We start from the raw sequence: 26673 nt of genomic DNA, 5'->3' as shown, positions 1-26673 counted from the left end.
TATCCTGCCTGCAACAAAGAAGACACTCTACCACTGAACTATAGTTCTCTTACATTGCCTTATTCCATAAGACCCCCTTGCCAGCTACTTGGAAGAATAAATCATTTGTTTTGTATGTAGATTAGAACATGAAGCTCTTTCCTACACACATCATGCTGCCTGTTCAACATGGGTGGCTTCACTTCCAAACGCTTTGATCACCACAGCCATTCATGTCCTTTTCACTGTGACCAAACCTTATGCCCTGTAGGAAAGAGAAACAATTGTTGACAAAGTCATATTCCACATAGGCACATTTCTAGATGAAAGACGGCCTTTCTTCTTTACCTCAAAAGTCCGGCCAGAAGGGCCTTCCTTTTTCAGAGATGGAAGAAAATGAACTTCTTAAGTTGTAAAATCAAAGCCCCCCGTTTAATTATTAAGTCCTTTTGCAGCACTAAAAACATTAAAACATTTGAACTGTTAAACCACACCTCATCTTGGATAAAAATGTGGTGTGTATTTTATATTGTCCAAGAATTCAGCACTTCCTACTTCACAGAATTGTCATGAGGATAAAGGCAGGGAGTAAACACAATGCGTTAAGCTCCTCAGAGGAAGACAAGCTAGATAAATATAATAGAGAGAAACATGTATATAAAAAGAAATACAAACTCTCTCATGCAGAAAAAATCCTGGGCATTATAAATACAAGGACTTAACCTTAACTTCTGTGAACAGTAGACAACAAGGCATTAACGTTTCTAATTAGAGGAGGAAAATCCTTAGTAAATGAAAGTGTTTGAGCATCAAAGCAAAACATGTCTCATTTCTATGAGGTATGCTTTATTTGGTGACTGCTCCTCAGGACATAAACAGAGGTTTCCACTTAAGTTTCCTTGTGTTTAAAAAGAAACCATCATCCAACCCATCATCAAAAGTCCCCAGTTAAGTGTCAGGCAACCGTAACAATTTCTGTCCAATTGCTAGCATATCATTCCTGGGCAAGGCAATTGAGAGAGTGGTGGCAAATCAGCTGCAGTCATACCTGGAGGAGCAAGAATGCCTTGACCCATTCCAGTCTGGATTCAGGTCACAACGGGATACCAAGACAACACTGGTCATATTGCAGGATGACTTAAGGGAGACTAACAGAGGCATATGCACCCTATTGGTATTCTTAGATCTCTCAGCAGCTTTTGATACCATCAATCACGATATCCTCCTGGACAGGCTCTCTGAGGTTGGGATTGGGGGCCTAGCATTTAGTTGGCTCTGATCCTTCCTCGAGAACCGTGTCCAAAGAGTTCAGCTATGGGAGGAGGTGTCAGCACCTTGGACCCTTTGGTGTGGGGTTCCTCAGGCATCGGTACTATCCCCGATGGTGTTTAATTTCTATGTTAAGTTGCCGATTGAGGTCATGATGACACACAACTCTATCTCTCCATTACCACCTCTGCTGTGGATGCCGTCCAGACACTTGAGCATTGCCTGGTTTCAGTACTGGAATGGACCATGGCTAACAGGCTCAAACTGACCCCAGACAAAACGGAGACTTTGTTCCTGGCACAGGAGACCTCTGATAGGTACGGGAGGGGGATGGTCCCTAGGCTGAATGGTATTTCCCTCCAGTTTAGGGACTAAGTGCATAATTTGGACACTTTTTTTTAGTTCCATATTGCAGTTGTGTCCAGATCAGTCTTTAACCAGCTTAGGCTAATTATCCAACTTCACCCCTACCTAGACTAGGACTCCCTCAGGACTTTGGTGCAGGCCCTAGTCATTTCCCAGATTGATTACTGCAATGCTCTCTGTTTGGGGCTTCCTTTGATCCTGATCTAGACTTAAGTGGGTCCAGAATGCAGCAGCCAGGCTGGTGGTGGGTGTGAGTAAATTTGACCACATCACTCCAGTTCTGGGTCACCTGCATTGGTTAGCTGTTGCGTCCTGGATCAGGTTCAAGATTCTGACACTCGCATACAAAGCCCTCCACGGTTTGGGACCATGTTACTTGCCGGAGCATATTTCCTTTATGTCATCTGCCCAACCCACAAGATCATCCCAGTTGAGGCTCCTCCAGGTGACCACCCTGAGGCCCATAAATCATCTAGAAGAGGTAAAGCCTTCTTTGAAGTGGCTCTAGTTTTATGGAACCAGCTTCTGAAGGAGCTCCACCTAGCCCCCTTCCTGTTGACATTTAGGGAGCAATTAAAGACATTGCTTTTCAAGTAGTCTTTCCACACCAAACCTAGCTGATCACCTTTCCCCCCTTTTCTCTCTCCCATTTTCCTCCTTCCACTCTGGGTTTATATGATTAATTGGTGCCATCTGTTTTTAGGGTTATGCTGCTGCTTTTAATGCTATTTTTTTCTATTATATGTGTTGTAACCACCCAGAGTAGTGCCTTGACACTAATGGGAGCGGGATACAAAATGAATGAATGAATATATAAATCTAATTCCACACTCTTCAGTATCAATCACCTGTCTGCAATATTAATCTGTTTTCCACTACAATTATAGGGTGACTGATTGTTTCTGCTCACATTCTCACATACTTTTTATCCACTCTGTTAGATCTTATTTTCTTTTATAGCAGACTGGGGTGGGTGCAGAAGTCAGGTCACTATGGAAGAAAATGCCATACTTAACCCACTGCTCACTGTACATGCAGTTCATTTAGGAAGATCAGCATTTATTAATATTGAAAAGATATATAAAAGAACTGGACGATGCAGAGAAAAGCACATAAACACAAGCTAATGGTTGGTCAGGATAATGTCCATATTACAGAAACAAGAACACAGAAGTCAGAAAGAACACAGAAGGAAGTTCTTCACTTATGATCAGAACATGCACAAAGCTTGTTTTAAGCAGATTGGATCTGCTTAAAGTTAATTAATTGGATTCTTATATCCAGTATCAGTACAACTTAAAAGTGTATATGTGTACATACATTAATGGAACCTGTTTGCCATAACTATCATGAGTTCCATTTATTTCAACGAGTACTGTATTCTACTGTAGAAGTAGCTCAAGGCAGTATGTGTGGGTGGTTGTGGAGGCAAGTCCATGATCTGGAGGGTAAACACGCAGTATTTGACCACGCAGTCACAGCTTCTGTCTTTATCTCATTTGAGAAGATAAACCGGGGGGGGGGGGAGTGTCTGGGAGCCCACTAGGAATAGCAAATCACTCCAGGTAGGGTTAAGACAGGATCCTGCCTCAAACCCTGGAGAGCAGCTGCCAGTCAGCGTTGACCATCCTGGGAGAGAGAGGCCAGGGGGTTTGAGGCATTTTCCAACGTTCCTGACATTCACCATGCCAGGTGGGTAGACCCTGAGGTGCATCAGAGTGTCTTCACACACTCCCCCGTTTAGCCCTATCGTACTTTCTCCTCTACCTACAACGGGAGACGTCTAAGCCCCGCCCCCTCGCCTATTCCCTCACGCTCTCGGGCGCCCTTGTGACGTCAACAAGTTCCGTATTCGTTGCCGCGGCAACTAGAGGCTTGCTCCCCTCCCCGCCTTCTTCACTCACCTTTCCCCCCCTCCCCTCCTGCCCCTAGATCGCGCCGGCGGAGTGTAGCATCGCGAGGAATGAAGAGGGTTCGTTCTGGATTTCTTCCTCGAGCCTTCCGCCAACTGCGGCCGCAGGAGCCCAGAGGACCTTGGAGGAGGCGGGGTTTAGGCAAGCCGAGTGGGCGGGGGCTTCCGCCCAGGTTGGGTCCACAGTGACGTGGAGAAGCCAGGCGCGCTCCTAAGTTTGACAGGTAAACGCGAAGAAGAGAGAGAGAGAGACGGGCAGGTGGATGCGGATGTGGAGCCCAGGCCAGCCGCTTCCGGTGAGGAGAAGGCGGGCCGTCAGTCCCCCCCCCCCCGTTTTTTTGCGGGGAGAAGCTCGGTGGGGAGCTTTGAGGGTGCAGAAAGCTTGTGGGGCGCCTCCTTGTGCCCCCCCGACTCCCATCTCCACGCATAGAGTTCCCCAGCCTTCCTGCCAGAGGAAGAGGAAAATGGGGGTCTAGTCTCTCCACACGTTTGCCACACAAAGCCAGGTAGGGATTCTAGATTCGTAGTTGCACCTCCGTGACAGGTGACCCTGTACACCGTTGTGCTGACTGAAGGTTGGAAACCGGGCAAGAGAAGATAACAACGCTGCAGTACGACCATATTTCCTCTGTTATTGCTGTTCTTGCGTGTTCTATCCTGCCTTTCTCTAAGGGACTCCAGCCTGCAGAGTGCTTGGTATCTGCCTCTTATGATTCTCCTCTGTCACCGGTGTTCTGTTATAACCTGGCAATGTACAGTGGACCCTCTACTTACGGAATTAATCCGTATTGGAATGGTGGCTGCAGGTCGAAAAGTCTGTAGGTCGAGTCTCCATTGACCTACAATGCATTGAGAACCAATTAATCCCATAACCGGCCGTTTTTTTCCATTTTTTGTTCCATTTTGGTTTTTTTCTGGTCTGTAGGTCGATTCTCCGGCTGCAAGTCGAACCTAAATTTTGCCGCCAGAGAAGTCTGTAACTCGAAAAGTCTGTAAGTCGTGCCGTCTGTAAGTCGAGGGTCCACTGTAGTGTGTGGCTGGCAGGTATGACTGGTGTAAAGGCACTCCATAAACCAGTGGGGAAGATGATTATTATGGGTTTCTCTAGTCCTGGTCATTTGTTTCTCTTAACTTCTTCGCTGCTCTGGATTTCTTTGCACCTTGATCTGCACATGGGGTTGCCTGTGCACAGGGCCGCTTGTCACAGAAATTCAAGTCGGAGAGAAATATCACCTGATAATGTGTGCTTATCAAGCTGAGGTTAAAAGTAAAGACTGATTTTAAACAGCAATCAGTCTTATTCTTCTTTAGCCACCCTCTCTTCCCCTCCCCCCTTTAGGTCTGCCATGGTTTCTTTAAATTTGTTTAGCACTTTTGTCATAGAAGGGAAGTGGTGGCGCTGCAGGTTAAACTGCAGAAGCCTCTGTGCTGCAAGGTCAGAAGACCAGCAGTCCACGCGACAGAGTGAGCTCTCGTTGCTTGTCCCAGCTCCTGCCAACCTAGCAGTTTGAAAGCATGTAAAAATGTGAGTACTGTAGATAAATAGCTACCACCACAGTGGGAAGGTAATGGCATTCCGTGTCTCATCGTGCTGGCCACGTGACCACGGAAGCTGTCTTTGGAGAAACTCTCGCTCTATAACTTGGAAACAGGGATGAGCATTGTGCCCTAGAGTCAGACACGACTGGAATAAATGCCAAGGGGAACCTTTACCTTTACCTTTTGCCATACATGTGACCAGGTAACTAAATCTTTTGATAGAGGTTAGTGTGATCTCTTTAATATGGATAGTATCTGTCACCTTCATTTTCCTATGCTCTTTAAGACAAGTGGCTGAAATGAGGCATAGGTTAACTCTGTATAAAGGGCTCCTAGCACTACCAATCAAAAAGTATTATAATTCCCTCCCCCTTTTAATATTTTTTTTCTTGGAGAGAAAAAGGCAGGGAAGTAGCAGGAAACTTGGGATGACTTCAAACTGAATATGAAATTGTATATAATTCTGTGAATGTGGTAGTGTCACTGCACAAGAAAGACTCACTGGGAATCAAATGTGACCTCATTGGCAGGTTCCTTCATTCTGTTTTTGTATATCCAAAACCTACACTTGAAGGTTCAGACATAGGTACTTGGCAACATGGGTAATGGTCGTCATAATAGTAGTAAGCTGCATGCCCAAATGTATGTGTCAGGGATATTTGTAGAAATAATACAGAAAATGGTGGCTATAACTTTGGGGCTAAGCTTATACTTTGTAGATAGAAAGTCCCATGTTCATTCTTAGGCATTTCCAACTATAGGTTTTGACAGTAGACCAGGGGAAATGGTTCTGGGAGCTACTGCCCATCAAAGCAGAGTGTACAAGGCTAGATAGACTGGTGGTCTGATTTCTTTGAGCCTCTGATGCATTAGTTGTGAATGTTAAGTGGAGAAGTTTAAGAAAGTAATGTTTAAATCAAATGTGAATTCTAGACATTTTAATTTTCACATGCACAAACAATGGTAGATAGATTAAAAAAGAAAACTCTTTCAATCAATCTCTTTTTGTGCATGGTGTAGAAGTATTAGTGGACTACAATATGCATGCATGCTGGCTTATGTCTATTTCTGTATAAAATATAATGCGGAAATCTGGATGCAACCTGCTATTCCTGTGAATTGCTTGTTTTGCTAGTTCCTACCATTGAATCATATTACCACAAAATTGCTTTGTGCTACCTTATGGCATCCATTCCATGTACAATGAAGAATGGCAGCCATTCAGAACTGGTACTGGTGTTATTTCAACAGTGGGGCTGAGGAATGTGATTTATATAGTGATGGGACATAATGCCTGCCCGGTGTACAGTCATGTCCCGCTTAACGATTACCCGGTATAACGACGAATCCGCTTCACGACGATGTTTTTGCGATCACAGTTGTGATCGCAAAACAATGTTTTAAATGGGTTTGGTTTTTGTTTTTGTTTTTTGGTTTTGTTTTGCTTTGCGAAGATTGGTTCCCTGCTTCGGGAACCGAATCTTCGCATTACGACAATCAAAACAGCTGATTGTCGGGTTTTCAAAATGGCCACCGGGTGTTCAAAATGGCTCCCCGCTGTGTTTTTGGATGGTTTCCTCACTCTACAGGCACCGAAAATGGCCGTCCCTATGGAGGATCTTCGCTGGACGGTGAGTTTTCCGCCCATTGGAATGCATTGAATGGTTTTCAGTGCATTTCAATGGGCTTTTTTATTTCGCTTTACGACGTTTTTGCTCTACAGTGATTTCGCTGGAACGAATTAATGTCGTTAAGTGAGGGACCACTGTATATGTTCCAGAGCATTGCTCAGGCTCAGAGGTAGAAAATCACATCTAACACTACCACATCAGATACTTAATATGTTTTCCCCTAGATCAAGGGAGGGCAATTAATTTCTATAGGGGGGGGCACATGAAAAAAAAGAATGCATTCGGGGGCCGAACCAACTTTACTTAAAAATAAAATGAAACAGTGATGCTATGATTGTTTCTATTTTAAACCTTTTAATCTTCACAAATACTAAAGATGGTTTTTGCAGTATGTTAAAGATAAGCAACTGATCAACTTTAGACAAAAAGCTGTAAATGGTTTTGATGTTCAAAACTGTCCGCAGGCCAGACAGGAGTGGCTCGCGGGCCGTATGTGGCCCTCAGGCCACACTTTGTCCAGGTCTGCCATAGATTCTGATCAGTTTGTGGACAACCAAAACAATTAATCCATTCAGAAATCAAAATGCTTCTCCCATTATATTTCACCATGTGCAGAAAAGAAAGTGGTTGAAATTGCTTCCTTTACAAAAACCTGAACTTGATTCTAGTGTGCACAAAAATAGGTGATTCATATTCTACATTGCTGAGATGAACTTATTAATTGTGGTAATGTGGTTTTCTCCCATCTAGGTGCTTTGGGACAATTCAAATTTCCCACAAGAAGCTACTAGTAATTTAAAACAATGTTTACAGACTTGGACTATGACATTGAGGAGGACAAGCTGTAAGTGTTTTACTTTTCTTTCTTACTTTTCTTTCTGTTATTAATGCAAATGTCTGTGTTTTGTTTTGGATTTCAAACCTCTTTTACCATATCAGCTGGGAGTGTTTTGACAGCAAGGGAGAAGGGCTGAGTGCAGTGTTAAGAGGAAACTGTGGCTTGTTCACACTCACAAAATTGTCCTGGAAATTGATTCCTGAAGTTAGGATAATCATTTTTTTCTAATGGGAGTCAATAAGTAAGGAATATGAACACTTCTACACCTCATACTTGACTGCAGCAATCCAGTAGAGCTATGGATGTACAGTGGTGCCTCGCTTAACGGGCGCCCCGTTTAACGACGAATCTGTATAGCAATGAAGATTTTGCGATCGCAAAAGCGATCGCATTGCGATGTTCCCTATGGGGGAAAAACGTTTTGCGATGATTGCGGAAGCGATCATCGCAAACGCCCCATTTTCGCCCAGCTGATCAGCGGGGCTTTGGGATGATCGCGGGGAAGCGCTTCCCCCCATCATCCCGAAGCCCCGCCGATCAGCTGGGCGAAAATGCTGGCTTAGGGATAATGGGGGGAAGAGCTTCCCCCATCATCCAAAAGCCCCACCGATCAGCTGGGCAAAAATGCCGGCGGGGGCTTTAGGAGGACGGGGGGAGCGCTCCCCCGCAGTCCTCCCAAGGCCCCATTTTCGCACAGCTGATCGGCGATTCCAAAATGGCCGCCCACTCTGTCACCTCGCTTTAGAGGCACTGAAAATGGCCACCCCTATGGAGAATTTTCGCATAAGGCGAGTTTTTAAGCCCATAGGAACGCATTAAACACGTTTTAATGCATTCCTATGGGCTTTTTTATTTTGCATAGTGATGAATCCGGATAGCGACAATTTTTCCGGAACGGATTATCGTCGCTATGAGGGGCACCACTGTAATAGTTGTTCCCCAACACTCTTACAGGGATTGAGCTGTTAATGCATTACCGAACAAGGTTGCCATTTTCAAGTACCAAATATATATGCACTACAGTGTTGCCTTACTTAGTGACGTTAATCCGTTCTGGAAAAAAGTCGCTAAGCAATTTCATCGCTAAGCGATTTTAAAAAGCCCATAGAAACGCATTAAAACGCTTTTAATGCGTTCCTATGGGCTTAAAAACTTACCTTTCAGCGAAAATCCTCCATAGCGTTGCCTCTTAAGCGGCCTTTTTGCTGCCTCTTAAGCGAGGCAAAACAGCGGGCGGCCATTTTGTTTTCCCGGTGGCAATTTTGAAACCGCCGATCAGCTGTTAAAAAAGGGTCGCTTTGCCATGATCACTTCCCACGATCATCACAAAGCGAATTGTCCCCATAGGGACCATCGCTAAGCGATCGCTTTTGCGATGGCAAAAAGTCCATCGCTAAGCAATTTCGTCGCTCAACGGAGCGATCGCTAAGCGAGGCATCACTGTAATTTATTTCCTCATTCATACTAAAGGAATCTTATTGCATAAGAACATGTAATACATAGTTTGTTGGGCAAGCACATAAAATGGTGCTTTTTATTATTAGTTTCTTGAAGCTTAGTCATTCAGTGTTTTTTGTGTGTGTGCATTAATCTTCCTTGAGTCCATGCTGCTCAGAAAGATGAACACAAATGTAAAGAATGATAAAGTGCTTTTCTATTGATGCTTGACTTTATCTGTAGTCACAGGAAAGGCATTTTCCAACTTCAGCTCATTGTCTGTAATTGGGAAATAAAAGGGGTTCACCTGACCAGATTCTTACACAAATAATATATGTAGAATATTTTTAATATTTTAAAAGCATAATATAACTTACAGTATGTATATATGTATATTTGATGCTGGTTTCCAGAAGTTTGAATATACTATTGTTCTTGTTTTGAATTAGTCTAAAGCAAATTTAGATGTTATCACAAGAGCAGAGCTGAAGGGCTGAAAAGCTCTAATAAATTAACTAATTTGTTGTGAGAGCAATCTTTTTTACTTCATACTGTGCTTCAGATTTACTAGTGAATATGTTTGGAGGGAAGATCCCAAAGCATGCACTAAAAATAAAGGTTTTTTTGTATCATGATTATAGGACTAAGATTGGGAAATGTCATGGTGATTTGTGCTAAGTGCTTAAAAGACCGTTACAGAGAGAAAAACATGAAGTAGTTTCTCTTACAAGTTTCAGTCATTATGAAATTTGTTGAATTATTGAAAGATTGTCTGGAGGGTTTCTGCATTATGTAAGGCACATTATTCACGTTTTAAAATGTCATAAGATGCACGTAGGGTTGTGTTTTGTTTTGTTTTTTGTTCAGTTTGACTTGACAATTTAATTCCATCTTAAAAACTGTGGATCATTTAGTTTATTTCTTTGCTGGTGTTATTTTTTTTCTACCTTTGTCTAGTTGTGTTGTAAAGATAGTAGTTTTTAAATAACATCATGCACAACATGTGATGATGAAGTAGTGGTATAGAACCATTTTAAATGGACGAATAAAACTAAATAGCAATTCTCATGAATAAGTATACAAATTAAAAGCACCCAGTCTGTCGCAGGGTGTTTCCTATGTAACACTGGAATGGACGTTTGACACAACACTGATTTCTAGCATCTTGTTAGGAATCTGTGTGTTAATGGAAAAGGCAGGGAGAGGTAGTTGTCAGTGGCAATTTTCATGTGTATTTGCATGCCTCTGTTTTGTTCTAGGGGAATACCTACTGTTCCCGGGACAGTGACCTTGAAGAAGGACAATCACAATCTGGTTGGCATCAGCATAGGAGGAGGAGCTCAGTACTGTCCCTGCCTCTACATTGTTCAGGTTGGTGTTTTTGTGAGAGATGGGTATCTTATCCTTGGGGAAAGAAGGGCAGTGAGAATTGCCAGTAGAGTCAGTACCTTGCAGTTTTGAGCACAGTACTGTTTCACTGGAATTCTGCCAGTCATTGCCTTAGACATACATATGTACAGAAATGATGAGTTAGATTTAGAGTGGAAGTCAAATGTATTCTATCATTTAGGCAACAAACAGGCCCGGCAGTCGTTGCAGCATGAGGATGGTTGGAAATTATTTCTACCTGTTCTCCTCCAGAATTCACCCTCACACTTTTTGGGAGAGTCTTCCAGTCCTCTGTAGCAACTTTTCAGGAGATTGCAAGCACTAAAAAAAGGAATAGATGGAAATCTGTTCCCTGCTTGGAAATTTGATTCCTCCTTCCCAGAAGAAGAACCAGCCTTTGTAGCCTTGGGCAAACAGCACAATCCTCAACTGGCCCCATAAAGAGTGATCAGTAAGCCAGTTCTGAGTATGTTGTAACTAACAAGCACTGAGAAGTGTTGCCACAAGTTAGTATTGACTTGATGGTATGTAATTATTACTATTATAAGTAATGTAAGCAATGTACTCTCCAATTTTCTGCCTCTCTCATGTGCAGCTTCACAACTGCATGTACATGTGGCTCTGCTGCCCTGCGCGCTGGGTTCCATTGTGACTGGAACCTAATGTGATTGTTGTGCAGAGGAGGAAGAGAGCTGCAAGGAGGGAAACTGAGTTGTGCGCATGTGCACCCAGCTTAGCGAGAACCTTGACTGTGAAGGAAGTGGTGTGAAAACAAACAATGGACTGTTATTATTCCTTGATCTTTCTTTGGCATTATCCTAGTTTCATCTTTATTTTGTCATCCTCCTTAGGTATTTGACAATACACCTGCTGGTGTAGAAGGCACTTTGGCTGCAGGTGATGAAATCACAGGTATCAACGGAAAGTCAGTCAAAGGAAAAACCAAAGTAGAAGTCGCCCAGATGATACGAGCGGCCAAGGTGAGAAGTAGGGAGATGATGCGGAAATGTAAAATATACATCATTTCTGCTCATTAGTGGGTGATCTCTCCCATCTGGTGCAAAACAGGAGCTTTGATTTTATCTTTTTGCTATTCTAGGAGGAAGTAACAATCCACTACAACAAGCTTCAGGCTGATCCTAAGCAAGGAAAGACCTTAGATATTGGTATGTCTTGTATCTATGTATGGCCACACTGATGTAATTCAAGCAGGAGTGGCTTTTCTGAAGCATCGTCTGAAGCCCTGTCCCATATCACCAACTCTCAGGGAGTCTTGGAGGTTGAAAACCAAAACACCCAGAGGATCCAAAGGGGAGAGAGAATCTCTGCTTCATTTTATTCCAGTTTTGCTTAGTCTGAGCAGATGAAGCGCAGGCGTTGTGTTTTATACTCAGAGTTTTGATCCTGCTCATGGATTTTGTGTCTGTTCCCTCAAATGCAGTGCTGAAAAAAGTGAAGCATCGCCTGGTGGAGAACATGAGTTCAGGGACAGCAGATGCCCTGGGGCTGAGCCGGGCCATCCTCTGCAATGGTAAAAGACTTGAGAGAAAAAACTTCATATTTGGGCTTTGGTTGTGGTGGCAGAGCCCAAGTGATGCAAAGTCCTATATTTTTGTATTCCAGCCTGCGTACAGTGAGAGCATGCCCTTGCTCTTGCCTTTCGTTTTAGCTGGGGGTGGCTGTACTTGGCGTGATCAGCCTAGCAACTTTGGGCACCTCAGCATCTCCCCTACTTTTGAACATACTGGTTGATTCAATAGAGCAAAAGAAACCCTCTTCATAAATACGTATTGCTGACCAATAAGTGTGATATATAAGTTTGGAGGAAAGCGTAGAGTGAAGATTTAGATCAGTGATGGTGAACCTATAGCACATGTGCCACAGCTGGCACACAGAGCCCTCTCTATGAGCACATGAGCCGTAAGTTGCCATTGAGAAATATTTACCCATCCTCCAATCCTGGATTTTGGCACTCCCCTCTGCTGGAACAGTGGTCCAGCAGAGGGGTGCAATGGCGACCATTACCAGTCTAGCTCAAAGGGGGATTGGAGGACCAGTAAGTATTTCTTTGTTAATACCACCCATGGGGGTGGGGACACAAGCATTTAACCCGTGCAGAGCAGGAGCAGTTGTTTTTTCTAAGCTAAAACTTCAGCATTCGGGTTTTAATTGCAGTATTGGCATTTTGAAATAAATAAGTTGATTTTGTGTTGCAATTTGGGCACGGGCTCAAAACGGTTCATCATCACTGATTTCGATCATCCCATTTTATCTAAATAGTGGACAATAGCTTTGACTGATACACCTACTATATCTCCAGATCTACATTATTCAGCAAAAATTATTCAGCTTATTCAGCAAAAATATTATTTTATTTATACAGACACCACAAAAATTCCTTAACAAAGACTTGAATAAATCTGTTAGTTATTGGTGATGGGATATGCCTGCTGCATTTCTTAAACAGATGCCCTGCATGTGTCCAGTTGAAACTTCTTTCTTGGGGAAGTTATTGTGTACATTAACTTGGTAATGGAGCAATCTTTGACCATTGTGATATATATTTCGATAAACTATCTACCTGTTTCATGAAAATTAACTGATGATCCACAGAAATAGATTCACCATACCCCTATGGTGACTAAATGCTTGATACTGAAAAATTAGAAGGATAAATGCCAAAGTCTATTAATCAGTGGACTGAGGACTTCATAATTCTTTCAGCATTTAAACCTCTGACATTTAGATGGCAATCACATATGAATAGTTGGATAATTGTTTATCTTTATTGACTAGGATTGCAACTAAAATAGACCCACGTGAATCAATGGAACCTATGGAGCAGTTGACTCTCCAAATACCCACAGTGGGCCTATTCTAGTGTGACATAATATGCTAAGCAAAAGGATTTCAGATATTGAAGTATATATCTAGATTTTTTAAGATATTGGTTCATCCTTCCTTTCCTTAATTACTATTATTCTGTTCTTCTCTATTAACATTTTGTAGTTTGTTCTGAGTTTTTTGTTTTGGATTTTTTAATGTTTGTATGCTTTTATTTTTGTTATGATGTTATAATTTAAGCACAGTTAAAATAAATTTTAAAATTTGCATGTGTGAGAGCTTTGCTGATGTTTTAACCATCATCACAGATCTCCTTGTACTTCTGAATATAATGCACTGTAGTAATTGTTTCCCTTTGCCATCTTGTTTTAGATGGTTTGGTGAAGAAATTGGAAGAACTGGAGGGGACAGCAGAGCTTTACAAAGGTAAATCCGCTCTGTATGCCCTGATTATCTCTCCTTCCCATCGCACTGTCTTTGCTAACTTAATATCCTCCAGATAGGTTGGATTAAAATTCCTGTCATCTCCAGCCATGTTGGAAAAGACTTCCATAGCATATAGGAGTGCAGGACTTCAGCTCAGGCTGACATCCTGAAGCTGGTATGCAGCTGGCTGCAGGGAGTGATGAACAGCAGATAAGAGATGCTGGTGGTGGCTGTGGCAAAACCATGCAATCGACAGAGCCTGAGTTCTCCCTCCTTGCCTCTTTCTCTTACATACATGCTCATGCAGCCTTTCTGTTACTTATTTTCTCCCACTAATGTGGACACACACCACCCTCTTCAGACAACATCAAGTCTGATGTAAACCTCCCCTCCACACATCTTTAGATGGCATTGCCCCTGAACCACTTCCTCCGTGGCTGTGAAATACTAGGAGTAATTGAGGGTGCAGTGACTGGTATTCCTGCACTAATCAGCTGGACAAGAAGGAGGAAGCAAGTGATGGAATCGCAGTGATCCAATTTGATCACTTTCTCCATTTCCCCTTTTGACTCCTGCTGGGAGCACTTGATGGGTGTGCCAGCCAATACAGTCACCTGAGCAGTAGAGAGGAGCAAGGCATGCAGACAAACTGGCTGTATAGAAGGCCCCATGGGGGCACAGTGAAATCAGTCAAGGCTACAGACTCTACACATGCACCCAAATCTATGCATAGTAGATGGAGGTAATAATTACCTATTTAGCAGATTTGTAATCACCCTTTCTACTATTTCACTTCCCAAGATGAATTACAAAATTGGCACAGAGTGCTACTCCTGTCCTCTGAAGATGCCGGCCACAGAGCCTGGCGAAACGTTAGGAAGAACAACCTTCAGAACACGGCTAAAGACCCAAAAAAACCACAACAACCAATTACAAAATTGTCTTCCATTTCCATACAGATTTCCTTGTCCTGTCACAGAGACACATGTCAGAAGACCAGTATTTACTGTACTAGTTTTACTCAGTATGAAGTGAGGCTAATGGGTGGAGCACAGAGAATCTCTTCCCAGAAGCCATACACTATATGACTGATGCAGGAGTAGTACAGATGATGATACCTAAGTCAAAATTGCTGTTGCCACACAGTTCTTTCTGCATTCTGTCTCAGTCATGAAAACCAGCATGGGCAGCAATGTCCATGTAATACAAAATACAGTGTCATAGTGGGCACGTCCACTATGTTTTCTTCTCTCAGGCATGTGATTTGGTGTCAAAATACTGAACGCAAAGGCAAGAAAAGTTCTGAGTCCTTGTTGAATAACTTGTGCTTTTTCTCCATCTTCATCTAGGCTTGAGAGAACATACAAAGAGTCTCCTTAGAGCTTTCTTTGAACTATCTCAGACTCACAGAGGTAAAAAGAATAGAATCCTTCTCAGCTTATGACCAAGTTGTTGTGGGCAAAATGTTGCTTTTTACCTTAGATTTTGAAAAATGCTCAGATGATCTCCAAAGCAATAGTGCAGACTATGAGAAGCAGTCATGCTGATTTGTGAAGTAGTACATCCTGACAGCTTTTTAATGATGTATCCAAAGGAACTTCAGGTTTGAAGCAATTGTTTTACTTCAGTGTATTACTAGGAATTTTGATTATAAAGACAGCACGGAATGGAAGGGGTTAATTCCCTTACCCACACATTGTAGACCTGGTCCAGATTGGGACATTATGCTCTTATTCAAGAGTATAAAAACTGGTCTGAAACTGCATGCTGCATATTTAATGTTATGTGTAGTATAGTCCTGCTCGTGAGTCTCTTATAAGAGGGCAATGAAGTGGGAGATCCTGGTGGCTATGATTGGGACTGAATGAGATAAAAGGACATCAGTGAGGTAGCATCCAACTCCAGTCTTAGGACAAAACAAACCATTATCCATGATACAGAGGTGAATGTCAAATAAACAGTATACTTAGCAATATTTAACTTTCTTCCTCAGTTTTTATATCTTTGTATCAGTGTGCTTTCTTTTGTTGTTGGTCACTGAGAGGTAGACACAAGCTTAATTTGCAAGTCTGATTGCTGAGGAGCATACATGTGTAAGGAAATGCTATTGTCAATGTTAACAGGAGAGTATCTCTCCTGATTATATGTTAAATGTATGTTCATTTTTATGGTGGTGGGACACTTAAAGTGGGAAAGCCATTTCTATATGTTGTTTATGATGTTTAATTAAAGTGAGGGAAGGATCCTCATTGATCATTAATATGGTTGAAATTGAATACATGTTATTTACCACATTCCCTCAACAGTGTGTTTTTGCTATTTCCATCTAGCGTTTGGTGATGTTTTCTCAGTCATTGGTGTTCGGGAGCCTCAGCCAGCTGCCAGTGAAGCATTTGTGAAGTTTGCAGAAGCTCATCGCAGTATTGAGAAGTTTGGAATCCTCCTTCTAAAAACCATCAAACCGGTAAAGAAAAGTCATGAAGAAGGAAAAAATTATTAAGAGAAAAGTAGAAATAAGAGATGGGAAGCTGTTTTCTCGAAGAAGCTTTCTTGTCTTTTTTGTGATCAAAATAATTTGAAATAATGCTTAGAAAAGAAAAGCCAAATCTAAAAGTGTTATAGTTTAAGTGTGAGCCTCCTTTTCATGGTTAAATAAGATTTGCATATATGATAATATGGTTGTCTAAAACAGCCGAATGATTTTGATCTGTCAAAGCTGAAGCATTACATTGTACAGTATCTGAAGTATTTTGCAAAATGGCTGTTGTTCTGTTTTTCTCTATCTTTATTTTTCACTATCAGTGTTGCCTTTCAGATGTTGACAGATTTGAACACTTACTTGAACAAAGCCATTCCTGATACAAGACTAACTATCAAGAAGTATTTGGATGTCAAATTTGAGTATTTGGTGAGCCATTATTTTTTGTTTTTAAATGTGACAAGAAAAGGTGGTTTTTAAGAAAAAGAACAGGAGACCTGTGATATGAAATCATCTTCAAACACATTTGTTTTAGGACTATTTTAAGTGTTCTCTCCTACAGTTGTTTGTTTGGATTGTGATAAGCCAAATGCATATGTTTTAAGTTTATTGCCCAGTGAAAGGTTTTTTTGAGTTGTGTTAAGAGAGCTCCTCTAATCTGGAATCCTAACTACAGGTAGCACTGAGTGTTCTTTAGGAAGTGAACAAGAAAGAAAAATCAGCTATAAATCCATCTGTTTATTCATTCCAGCTTCTGAAAGTGGAATGCAAGAAAAACATTGAGTATATCTTTCATACCTTATGCTTATCAGAAGCTTATTGCCACTGAGTTGGATTCAGATTAGCACTTAGCAGAGTTCCATAGGAACTGGAGGAAAGCTGTGAGGAAAGCAATGCTCCTTTTTGCTCCCACAGCCTCCTGTACCTTCCGAAAAGTTGTTCTGGAAGGGCAGGAGATCTCTGGGAGCAAATTAGAGGTGGCCCAGGGGCTGCTGAAGGTGGAATTGGTGAAAGTCACATCCTTACTCCAGTGGGAGCCTCCTATACATCCAGCTGGATCTCTTCAGTAAATGGACAGAAATCGTTTGTTTGATTGGATCCAGAATGACCATTCCATAATGGTCCTCAATTTCCAAGTGAGATCCAGTAAGCCCAAGCTGCTATGGAAACTGGCACGTGTGGTGTTTTAATTGGCTCTGCTCTGAGCCTCCAGCCGTCAGGTTTGAATGATAGTTGAGAAGAATGTGCAAAACATTTGTATGTTGATTTTAATCTTGTTAGTGATAATTAATTGTAACAATGGAGTATCATTCTGTTTCTTGATGATTCTTTAGCCAGTCTCTGCTAAAAAGCTGATAGCTGTTTATCACTATACTTGACTGCTTATATCTACCTTTTGTTATGAGCAAAAAGATAAAACTTTCAATAAAGGAATTAATTGCTTTGACATGGCAGCTATGAATATTTCATCATCATCATCATCATCATCTTAGAACTGCAGAGCTGGAAGGAATCCTATGGCTCATCAAGTCTAGCCACTGTTAAGGAGGCACATTGGGGAATCAAACTCCCAACCTCTGCCTAAGCCACTGAGCTATCCAGCAGTTTCATTTATTTGTTTTACTCTATGTCCATTTGAGTTGCCTCTGTGATTTTTTTATGGGAGCTGCTTGTATGTTAGAATTATAGTGGCATTCAGGGAACATAGTTGAGAGAGAAGTAGACATGGTGCTGTTGGTTTCAGATGGCTTGTTTTTCCACTTACAATATATTTTATAGGAAAATGTGTGTGGGATGGTAAGATGTGGCAGTGCCCCCATGTGGTATTAGATGCAAACTGATAGCACCATATGATGGGGAAGCCCCTCCAAAACCTCAGGAAGTGTACAGAGGTTCTTTGCCTTGTGATCTTTCTGGCAGTCATTCCATCATAGCATAGATGTTTGTGGTTTTAGAGCCATTGTCAAGTTAAAACTATTAGATACAATTAGTTTCCATTCCCTTGGCTCTAAGCAACAACTCTTTGAGGGATACATTGCATAGTGTCTCTTTCTCCTTCGGTATTTAGATCTTCTAATCTTAGTGTGCCGTTTACTCTTTTACCAAGCATAACCACTGGGAAAGCGATCTTGATCTTACTGTTCAACCACTTTCTTTAATTTATTGACTCCTTCCCTGAATGAAAGCAAATTTCTAGAAATGTTAATTCCTTCCCGTGCTCTCACCCCTTCCAACCTTGTACCACATATGCATTGTGCCTGCCATATCTTTTTGAGATGCCACAAAACTCTCTCACTTTTATTGCAACAAATAATCACAGCTACTCTTCTGAAAATTGTAACTCTGTGTGTTTCTTTTTCCATTTCAGTCTTACTGTCTCAAGGTGAAGGAGATGGATGACGAGGAGTATAGCTGCATTGTAAGTACTGGGGTTTCATCAGTGAAGTTTCCACTGTGGTCATGTCTTTGCTTCTTGAAATTCTTATGTACTTGCTTGCTTCCACAGATTTCAGTGCAAGAGTAGATGTACTCACCCAAATATTTAGCTTTTTTAAAAAAAGCTTGTGCTGTCATGGAAATTGTTTCCAATCATAATATCTTGTAAAACACCTTATCTGTAATTGAGTTTTCCTCGGCTCTGAAAGGAGTCCCAGAGGAATTCAGCAGAAGAGCTTACAACTTACTTCAGTCACTTTAGCTGGTTTATTTGATAATGCTTTTCCTGAGAATGTATACATTTTATTCAATATCTGTTTTACATTATTTGCTTTTGGGAAGCACAACTTAATCAGAGCCCTTGGGGTAGCTAACAACCTGATACAAAGCAGCAATAAAACAATATAGGTCAAAACCAACTTTGGACAATAATACATTTATAAAATAAGTTTGGCAATATTTTGAGTGACTGCCTCTGGCCTTTCTGTCATGCATGATTTGCAGCAATACATCCGGTCCTCGCGCTTAAAAATATATGAAGACCATTGAGTATTCTGGCTTCTAGTACCGTTACTCAGGTCTAGGGTAGGGATATAAATTCTCACGTGTCTCATTCTGGCACAGGAGGAGGAGGATGCACAGAATTACTCTCCTTACCCTGCAAGGATATGAGGTATTTTGTGATGCTCTTATTAAGAGAAGAATGAGAAGAATAATTTAACTGAGAGTAAGCGAAATTATGCAAATAAGCTTGCAGGTAACAAGGATTGTGGGAAATGGCAATATCTGCTGCTTTGTTTCATGGATTTTTTAGAAGTATCGGGAGGATTGTCTGCCTTTTTTAAAAAAATAATCAGCTAGTCCTTTTCTGCTTGCTCTCGGTGTGTGGCTTACACCTCAAAGTGCGAAAACACTAGTTTTGCAGATACATTTTCCATAAACTGCAGTAGTACTGACAAATTTTTTTAGCATTAATTGTATCCAATTTGCTGGAGGCAGGGAGTTTCCTGACAAGGTGTCTCATCAAGTTGAGATGGCCTATGTTGATGGTAAAGAATTTAGTAGCAATTTTTACTTCTCTAGAATCCTACACAGAACAATAATTCAAGATGTAGTGACATTATCTTGATGAACATTTGATCATTACTCTACAGATTAGGATGCAGGGATCTGTGGTGCTGCAGGTACACTTTGTGGGCCACCGAATCCTCATCCCTAATATATTCCCTGGGTAGATCGTCTCAAACATGCCAATACTTTTTGTGACTCTGTGTTTCCTTAAATAGTGGCTCTCACCCTCCAGCACATGGGCCATTCTCATAGCCAGACTGAAACCACACCGCTTGGCCTTGGCCAGAAGGGCTCAGACAAATGAACGTTTGTAACTTATCCCTGGTGTTTTTTTTAATGGATTGTTGTGCTCTGTTGTTTTTAAATGTGTTTTTAGTATTGATTTTATTTACTGCTTTTAATATAATACCCTATTTTTAAAAATATTTGTATACTTATTGGTTTTTTAAAAAGCTTTAAATATTGTGATGTAAGCCACCTTGGGTCCTTTTAAGAAAGGCCGGGTAAAAATATTTTAATTGAATAAATAAATAATATCACACTTGCATTGGGGAAAGGGAGCATTTTCTTACTGGGGCATTTGAGCCACAGGTTCCTAACGAAAATTGCTTACATGCATCCTTCAGAACACATAGTTCCAATATAATGAGAAAACTACTGGGAAAGTGGTAGAGATCAAAATTTGGAGTATGTATGTTTACTGAAAGCAGTAAATACATACTATGGTAAAAATCACTGTTGGTAACTGTTTGCATGTCTTCTTTTAAAACTGTGGAATAGGTATTGTTTCCTTTAGTGGAATTGCAGACTTGTGAGACTTCCTGATTTGTAATAGCTGGTTGTTTGCTTCTTTCATTATATTTATCACATGATTCGCCTTCTGATGCTTCTCTCTTTATTGAAACTCTGGCTGCCTCAGCCTCATGATTCTTGGCTTCTGCTTGTTCCTCTACAAAAGCTACTTCAGAGTCCCTAGTTTTTACTGTAGGGCTCCAAGCCAAGTAGTGTCGCAGCATGATCATGTGAGGAGCTGATGTTTGCTGGGGCACATCAGGGAAACCCTTAGTTTCTATCTAAAACTGTTGCACAATTTTATAATTGGTTGCTACAGCAATGTGATGTTTTGGGCAGGCACTTGGAGAACCTCTCTACCGTGTTAGCACTGGGAATTATGAGTACCGCTTAATCCTTCGTTGCCGCCAGGAGGCACGTGCACGCTTTGCCAAAATTAGGAAGGATGTACTTGAAAAAATGGAGTTGCTCGATCAGAAACATGGTAAGTGTAGTTCCTTTTCTTTCAGTCTAAACTGTAGTTGATACATAGATTTTACCGCAAGCAAGACTGACTTGTCATTGAACAGCCTGCAGATGCATGAGGGAAATACCCAGTCCCCTGAAAGCCAAAAAGAGAGAACACCTTCCTATCAGGTCCACTAGTATTTTCCACTTGGGGCTGATGGCATTCTCTCCCCCTTCATGTACCCAAGCCCTTTTCTTGGAGAGGGGGAAGGCAGAAATCCAATTAAGGAATGTTTTTCATTTACAGGAACTATCTAAGGTTAAGCTAAAATATCAGGAATGTGACATTGTGCCAGGGGATTTTATTGCAAGCTTTGAAAAGATACCTTAAGAAGGTTTGAAGCATGCATAATTGTATGCTTTTGTTGGTGGCAGGGAAAGAGAGTCACCCTTTCAAGATTTAGTCCACCTTAAACTAGCACAGCAGGGTACAAGGTTTACTTTAAGAGCAATAGTTCAATTTTGAAGCTTCTGTCCTTTGGCACCTCATGGACCTTGGATTCTCCCTTTTGTATTTATATTAGCCAACCCTCTTTAATCCAAATGAGGTCCAAAAACACCTATTTGTCCATTCTGGCTACTCTTCAACACATCCCTAAATAAGGCAATAGATCCTGTATTTCAGCCCCCCCATGTCTCTAAAGTGTTGCGCTTCAGTTTTGCGTTTTGGGCATTTCGGCATCTTATTTTGTGGCTTCAGAAAGGGCAGGTATTGCAGATAACAAGGAAGTTACCAAGGAAGTGGTAACACTGAGGAATGTACAGGTTTCTCACAGGTGGGTCTGTGCGGTGGGCAAGGGATGCTGTGTCCTCTGCCCCATAATCACAACCCTTTCTCCCTCACAGTGCAAGACATCGTGTTCCAACTCCAGCGTTTTGTTTCCACCCTTTCAAAGTACTATGATGACTGCTATGCTGTCCTGAGGGGTGCAGATGTCTTCCCCATTGAAGTGGATCTCGCTCATACCACGCTGAGTTATGGGCAGAAGGATGTATACACGGATGGAACAGAGGAGGAAGAGGAAACTGGTGGTGGTAGTGGTGTGGAATGCAAAAGGAAGGAGGAAGAGGTTGGTGAGAAACTCATTGACGATTCCTGAGCTCATGGACTTGGCAAAGTAGAAGAATCCCTGCCAGAGGCCGATAAATTCTATTTCTCCAGGCAACTTGTCCACAGTGTCTTTTCTCTCTTGTGTAAGGCCAGATGAGGAATCAGGGTTGTGCTTTGGATGTGGGAGCTTTGGGTGGGTGGATTGTGCTCAAACTGTTTTCGCACAACCTGCCTTTCCCTGCTTCCCTCTTTTTTGTCTCTCCAAATGAATTTTTCTCATAATCTTATTGCCCACCTCAAGATTTTGGTATGGGAGAGATGACTGCATTGGAATACCCATTCACTCAGGATGGCTCTGTGGCCAGAGGGACTGTGATTATACAGGGCTCACTGTGAGGGCTCCTGTTTCTCTTGAAATAAACCGACAGATTTCCTTGGTTTTGAAATCGGGGTAACATTTATTGGGTTGTTTAACAAGTAACCAGTATCAACGGAGGTATTCCAAGCATTTTCTCCCTCCAGCAACATGTTGGTAGGGGGTTTCCAGTCTTCAATTTTAAAGGGATTACAGTCTTGAACATGCCAAGGTCCTGGCCAGTCCAATACAACATCTGGGTTCAACGACTCTCCAGACCCCCCTTCCAATAGGGGGATGGTGTCCTCGTCCCAGTCATCTGTCCATATTTGTTCTGTCCACCTTTCCAGTCCACGGATCCTGGATCCACGCCCATTCCCAGCCTGCAGGCAAATCCCAGTTAGCTCCTTTTATACCTACCAGCCCCACCTCCACCAGGAGTTTCCTTTCCATTCCTGCCAAAATGGTCCCGCCTTCTTTAACTGTCAACTCCTTTAATTTCTCTTCTACGGTTCCGGGTTTACTCCTGGCAGTTTTATCTTCCGGGGAGGGGGGAATAGGTGGTGTTTGCACTTCTTTGTTGGCAGAGGGCGCTCCCATGAGTGGAACCTTACTCTCACCTCCATCCTTTTACACACACACACACACACACACACACACACACACACACACACACACACACACACACACACACACACACACACACACACACACACACACACACACACACACACACACACACACACACACACACACACACACACACATTCATTAACTAAAGTATTGAGAATGATTACTGTGATCATCCCAAACTTCTTATGGATAAGCTAAGACCTGGATGTGGAAGAGGAAGAATAGTGGAATGATTTGGGGTCTTTCCTTCATCCTCTTCTGCTTTTAATCTCTATGTTTCTGTTAGTAGCTGGTTTTAAGGCTGAGAACATATTGTTTCCTTACAACTGATTTTGACTGGTATTGCACAAGAAAGGAAGCATGTTAAATGGAACCTGGTTGAACCCTGAAATATCAGTTCTAGGCTGCTAATTTGAAGGGCAATCAGGAGAATCCATCTAATTTTGTCATTGTCCTCAATGAGATCAAGCCAGTATGGATAGCCAATATGGAACTTGGTGCTCAGGCTATATTATTGTAGTTTATATTTTCTTTCTCCACTGATCTTCATGTGCAATGAATTCGTACCTGGCCTTAACCAAATGGAGCACTTAAAGATTGCACAGCCTGCCTTGTACACACTCCTGTATAGGTGTCTTGGTCAATGCATGATATTTTTCTAAAACATAAGTCTTATCCACAGTTGAATAAGGTGTTGGGTTTGGAAAATTTATATGAGGAGGGAGAAAACGGTATCCATGGAAGGAGGCAATAGATTTGCATTAGGGGGCTGAAGATCAGATCACACAACCAATTTGATTATTACAATTCTGTGTTTGTACCCTGTATTTTACAGCTACACATTTTCTTTTACCCCTTTTGAAGTGCTGCTTCTGAGGACACAGTCTTTTGTGAGCCCCAACCATTGCCCCCCCCCAAAATACCTCGAAAGAAGGAAGGACAGGAAAAAAATTCTGTATTCTCTGAGGAATCCCCCTCAGTTCTGTTAGAGTTTTCTAACAGAATAGGATGGCATATTTGTTCTCTATTAGTAAGAGTGATTTTTTTGAGGTGAAAAGTAAATTTGCTTGTTGTGGATTCCATGCAGACTGTGTCATTGGGCAAAGAGGGAATCTATATAAGAGTATTAATTTATGATATGCTTCCCCATGATTTGGGGCATTTTATTTTCTGTTGCCTCCTCCTCTGTGAATGGGCACGAAAAGGCCACATGGATCCAGGGTGTCCTTCATTGAGATTTACATGTCATATAGTGTGACTAATAAAGAAAAATATGGATTTTCTGTTTTTTCTTCTTCCTCTTGAATTTTAACCATTTGGTTGGTCTCTTATTAATTCTTTTGTTCAGAACACCAGAAGAAGCAGGAAGAATTGGGCTCTTTCAATGCAATTTACCCTCAAAACAGAGGGGCTGAATTTACAGTACCTTTCATAATAATGTGAGATCCATAGATATGACATGATGCACCATTCCTTTTAGGATAGTACCTTGGGTTAAATTTAATCCCTTTCTGGAAGAAGCGATCACCCAAAAGCTATCATAGAATAATGAAGTTGGAATGGATCTATAAGGCAATTGAGTTAAATCCCCTGCTCAATGCAGGAATACAAATCAAAGGATTTTTGCCAGGTGGTTGTCTTAATTTCTCTTAAATGCTTCCAGTGTTGGATCACTTATCAACTTTCAAGGTAATTGGTTCCATTACTTCACTGCTCTAACAGGAAGTTTTTCCTGATATTCAACCGAAACCTGGCTTCCTGTAACTTGAGTCCATTGTTGCGTGTCCTGCACTCAGGAATGATCAAGAACAAGAGTCCCACAACACCTGTCATTGGCTTAAGCGAATTCAGAATATAACAGTTGTCTTACAAGAAGAATTGCATGCCATCGGAAATTATTCCACTTAACAAAGACTGTAGCTAAAGTTACCTTGCATCAGTTCTAGTTATCTAAGCTTTGCATAGAGTTTTGAATACTGTACTCACCAGTGATGTATGAAAGTGGTTACTTCTGAGCTTTACAAAATATCTGTGCACAGGCACATAGTTTGCTCTGTTATTTTTCTCACATTTGCACCATAGGGAGCATAATCCGCACACAAAAACTGGGGAAAATTGAACACAGAGATTTCATGATGGAGATAATCAAAGCATTCTAATTTGCCTGGCCATAAATGGCTTGCTAGATGTGCTTTTTCATTTTTTAAAAAAAGTCTCGTGCTTGAACTTCATTTGTCTTCTGGAAGGTTTTTCAGAAGTGAACAGACCTGATATTAAATACATTATCCAGTAAAATGCCTCTATTTTTTTTTCAATGGTAATGTGAGTAGCTATAATGCAGAGCTTAGTAAAGTTATTATATTCTGCACTAGAAATCACCAGCCTAGGAACTGTCAGCCAAAAAAAAAAAAAAGTAATACATGGTGTGTCGACTTACAAATGCCCCTACCTACGAACATTTCGACTTACGAAAGCAAGAAAAGTGAACTTTCAGTTAACAGTTGATCAGCGAAGAGGCTGCTTGTCTGTACCTCGTTCGCCCCAGTGGTTAGAGAGTGGAGAGAGACTTGGGACTGCCTGGTACTGTAATCTTAAAATGTAAAATTCTGTTTAAAAGGTGCTTCGTTTGAAATGATCAAACCAAGCAGCTTTTCATTTGAAAAGCTGCTTGGTTTAAAAGGTGTTCCCTCCCTCCTTTCCTGCCCTTTTTTAACCTAAGTCATCTTAGGTTAAAAAAGGGCCAGCATCAGTGCCAACTTATGGTGAACCTTGCCAGAGTTTTTTTTTTTGTATAGACTACTCAGAAGTGATTCACTGTTCCCTTCTGGGAGCATCCAGGGACTGTGCAGCTTGCCCAAGGCCACACATCCTGGCTGTTCTTCTGGGAGTGGGAAATCAAATTCCCAACCTTGGGCTTTGCAGCTATGCATCCAACCCACTGAGACACCTTGTGATTAAAGTTTCAACAATTTAGGCTATTATGTAAACTTCTCTATTATCATATAAATAATACAAATTGATATCTTTGTGATTTGTTCTCCATTGCAAAACATGTTCTATTAGAGAGACTTCCGCCACTATATCTAAGGACAGCCGAAAAGCACCCTTTCTCTTGTAGCCTCTGAAAAATGTACTTATTGTCTGATACTTCTGTGATGTAACACAGTTCTTTTAAGGTGCTGCTCCAAGGCATTTTAGGTCAGATTATTGAGGCAACCGGAAGAAAAGACTTTTGCAGGAGGTGATCACAAGATACTTGGTACTAAAGCAGATTAAGTGTGATTTATGCCCAAGAAGGCATATTTTCTTTCAGAAATCCATCTTTAAAGACCTGAGAAGTCCTTAGCTTGCTTGCTTGTTGTCCAAGTGTACTCTTTCACTTCAGCCTGTTGACTGCTCTGTTCTTTGGTGAAAACATTGGTTCCTTTTATGTAATGGTGTGGGGGGGATGCATCTTGTGTTACATTGTAGGGAGTGGATTATTCTTCAGGGCATGGGTGTGCCTTGAGAACAGCAAAAACTTCTTGGAAGACAGAGGTGGGCAACTTGTCGCCTTCCAGCTGTTGTTGGATTACAGCTCCCATCAGCTCTTGCAAGCAGAGCCAATAGTGAAAAGGTTTGAGGAGCTGCAGTCTAACAGTTACTGGAGGGACACTAGCCCCTATCTGTTATAAAGGCTTGCCTGTGTAGTGATATGGCAAGATGATGATGATGATAGA

At 41.6% G+C, this 26673-nt stretch overlaps 1 protein-coding gene across 3 annotated transcripts; it reads left to right on the top strand.

Moving 5' to 3' along the window:
- Positions 1-3549: 3549 nt before the first annotated feature.
- On the top strand, positions 3550-24237 carry PICK1 (protein interacting with PRKCA 1). 3 transcript variants are annotated; one of them, XM_020787696.3, is made up of 13 exons: positions 3550-3750; positions 7447-7540; positions 10231-10342; positions 11212-11340; positions 11460-11526; positions 11802-11891; positions 13577-13630; positions 14980-15042; positions 15961-16094; positions 16446-16538; positions 18478-18528; positions 20748-20892; positions 21762-24237. In XM_020787696.3, exons 2-13 carry the CDS (start codon positions 7500-7502, stop codon positions 22013-22015), a joined length of 1233 nt encoding a protein of 410 aa, XP_020643355.3. In that variant the 5' UTR covers positions 3550-3750; positions 7447-7499; the 3' UTR covers positions 22016-24237. The 3 variants fall into 3 exon arrangements, with proteins under 3 accessions (XP_020643355.3, XP_020643354.3, XP_020643356.3); XM_020787695.3 differs by having other exon boundaries at positions 3550-3822; XM_020787697.3 differs by having other exon boundaries at positions 3550-4032.
- Positions 24238-26673: the final 2436 nt, after the last annotated feature.

Source organism: Pogona vitticeps, chromosome 5 (assembly GCF_051106095.1).
Source record: "Pogona vitticeps strain Pit_001003342236 chromosome 5, PviZW2.1, whole genome shotgun sequence".
Taxonomy (NCBI): domain Eukaryota; kingdom Metazoa; phylum Chordata; class Lepidosauria; order Squamata; family Agamidae; genus Pogona; species Pogona vitticeps.
This window is presented reverse-complemented; position numbering and strand designations above follow the sequence as displayed.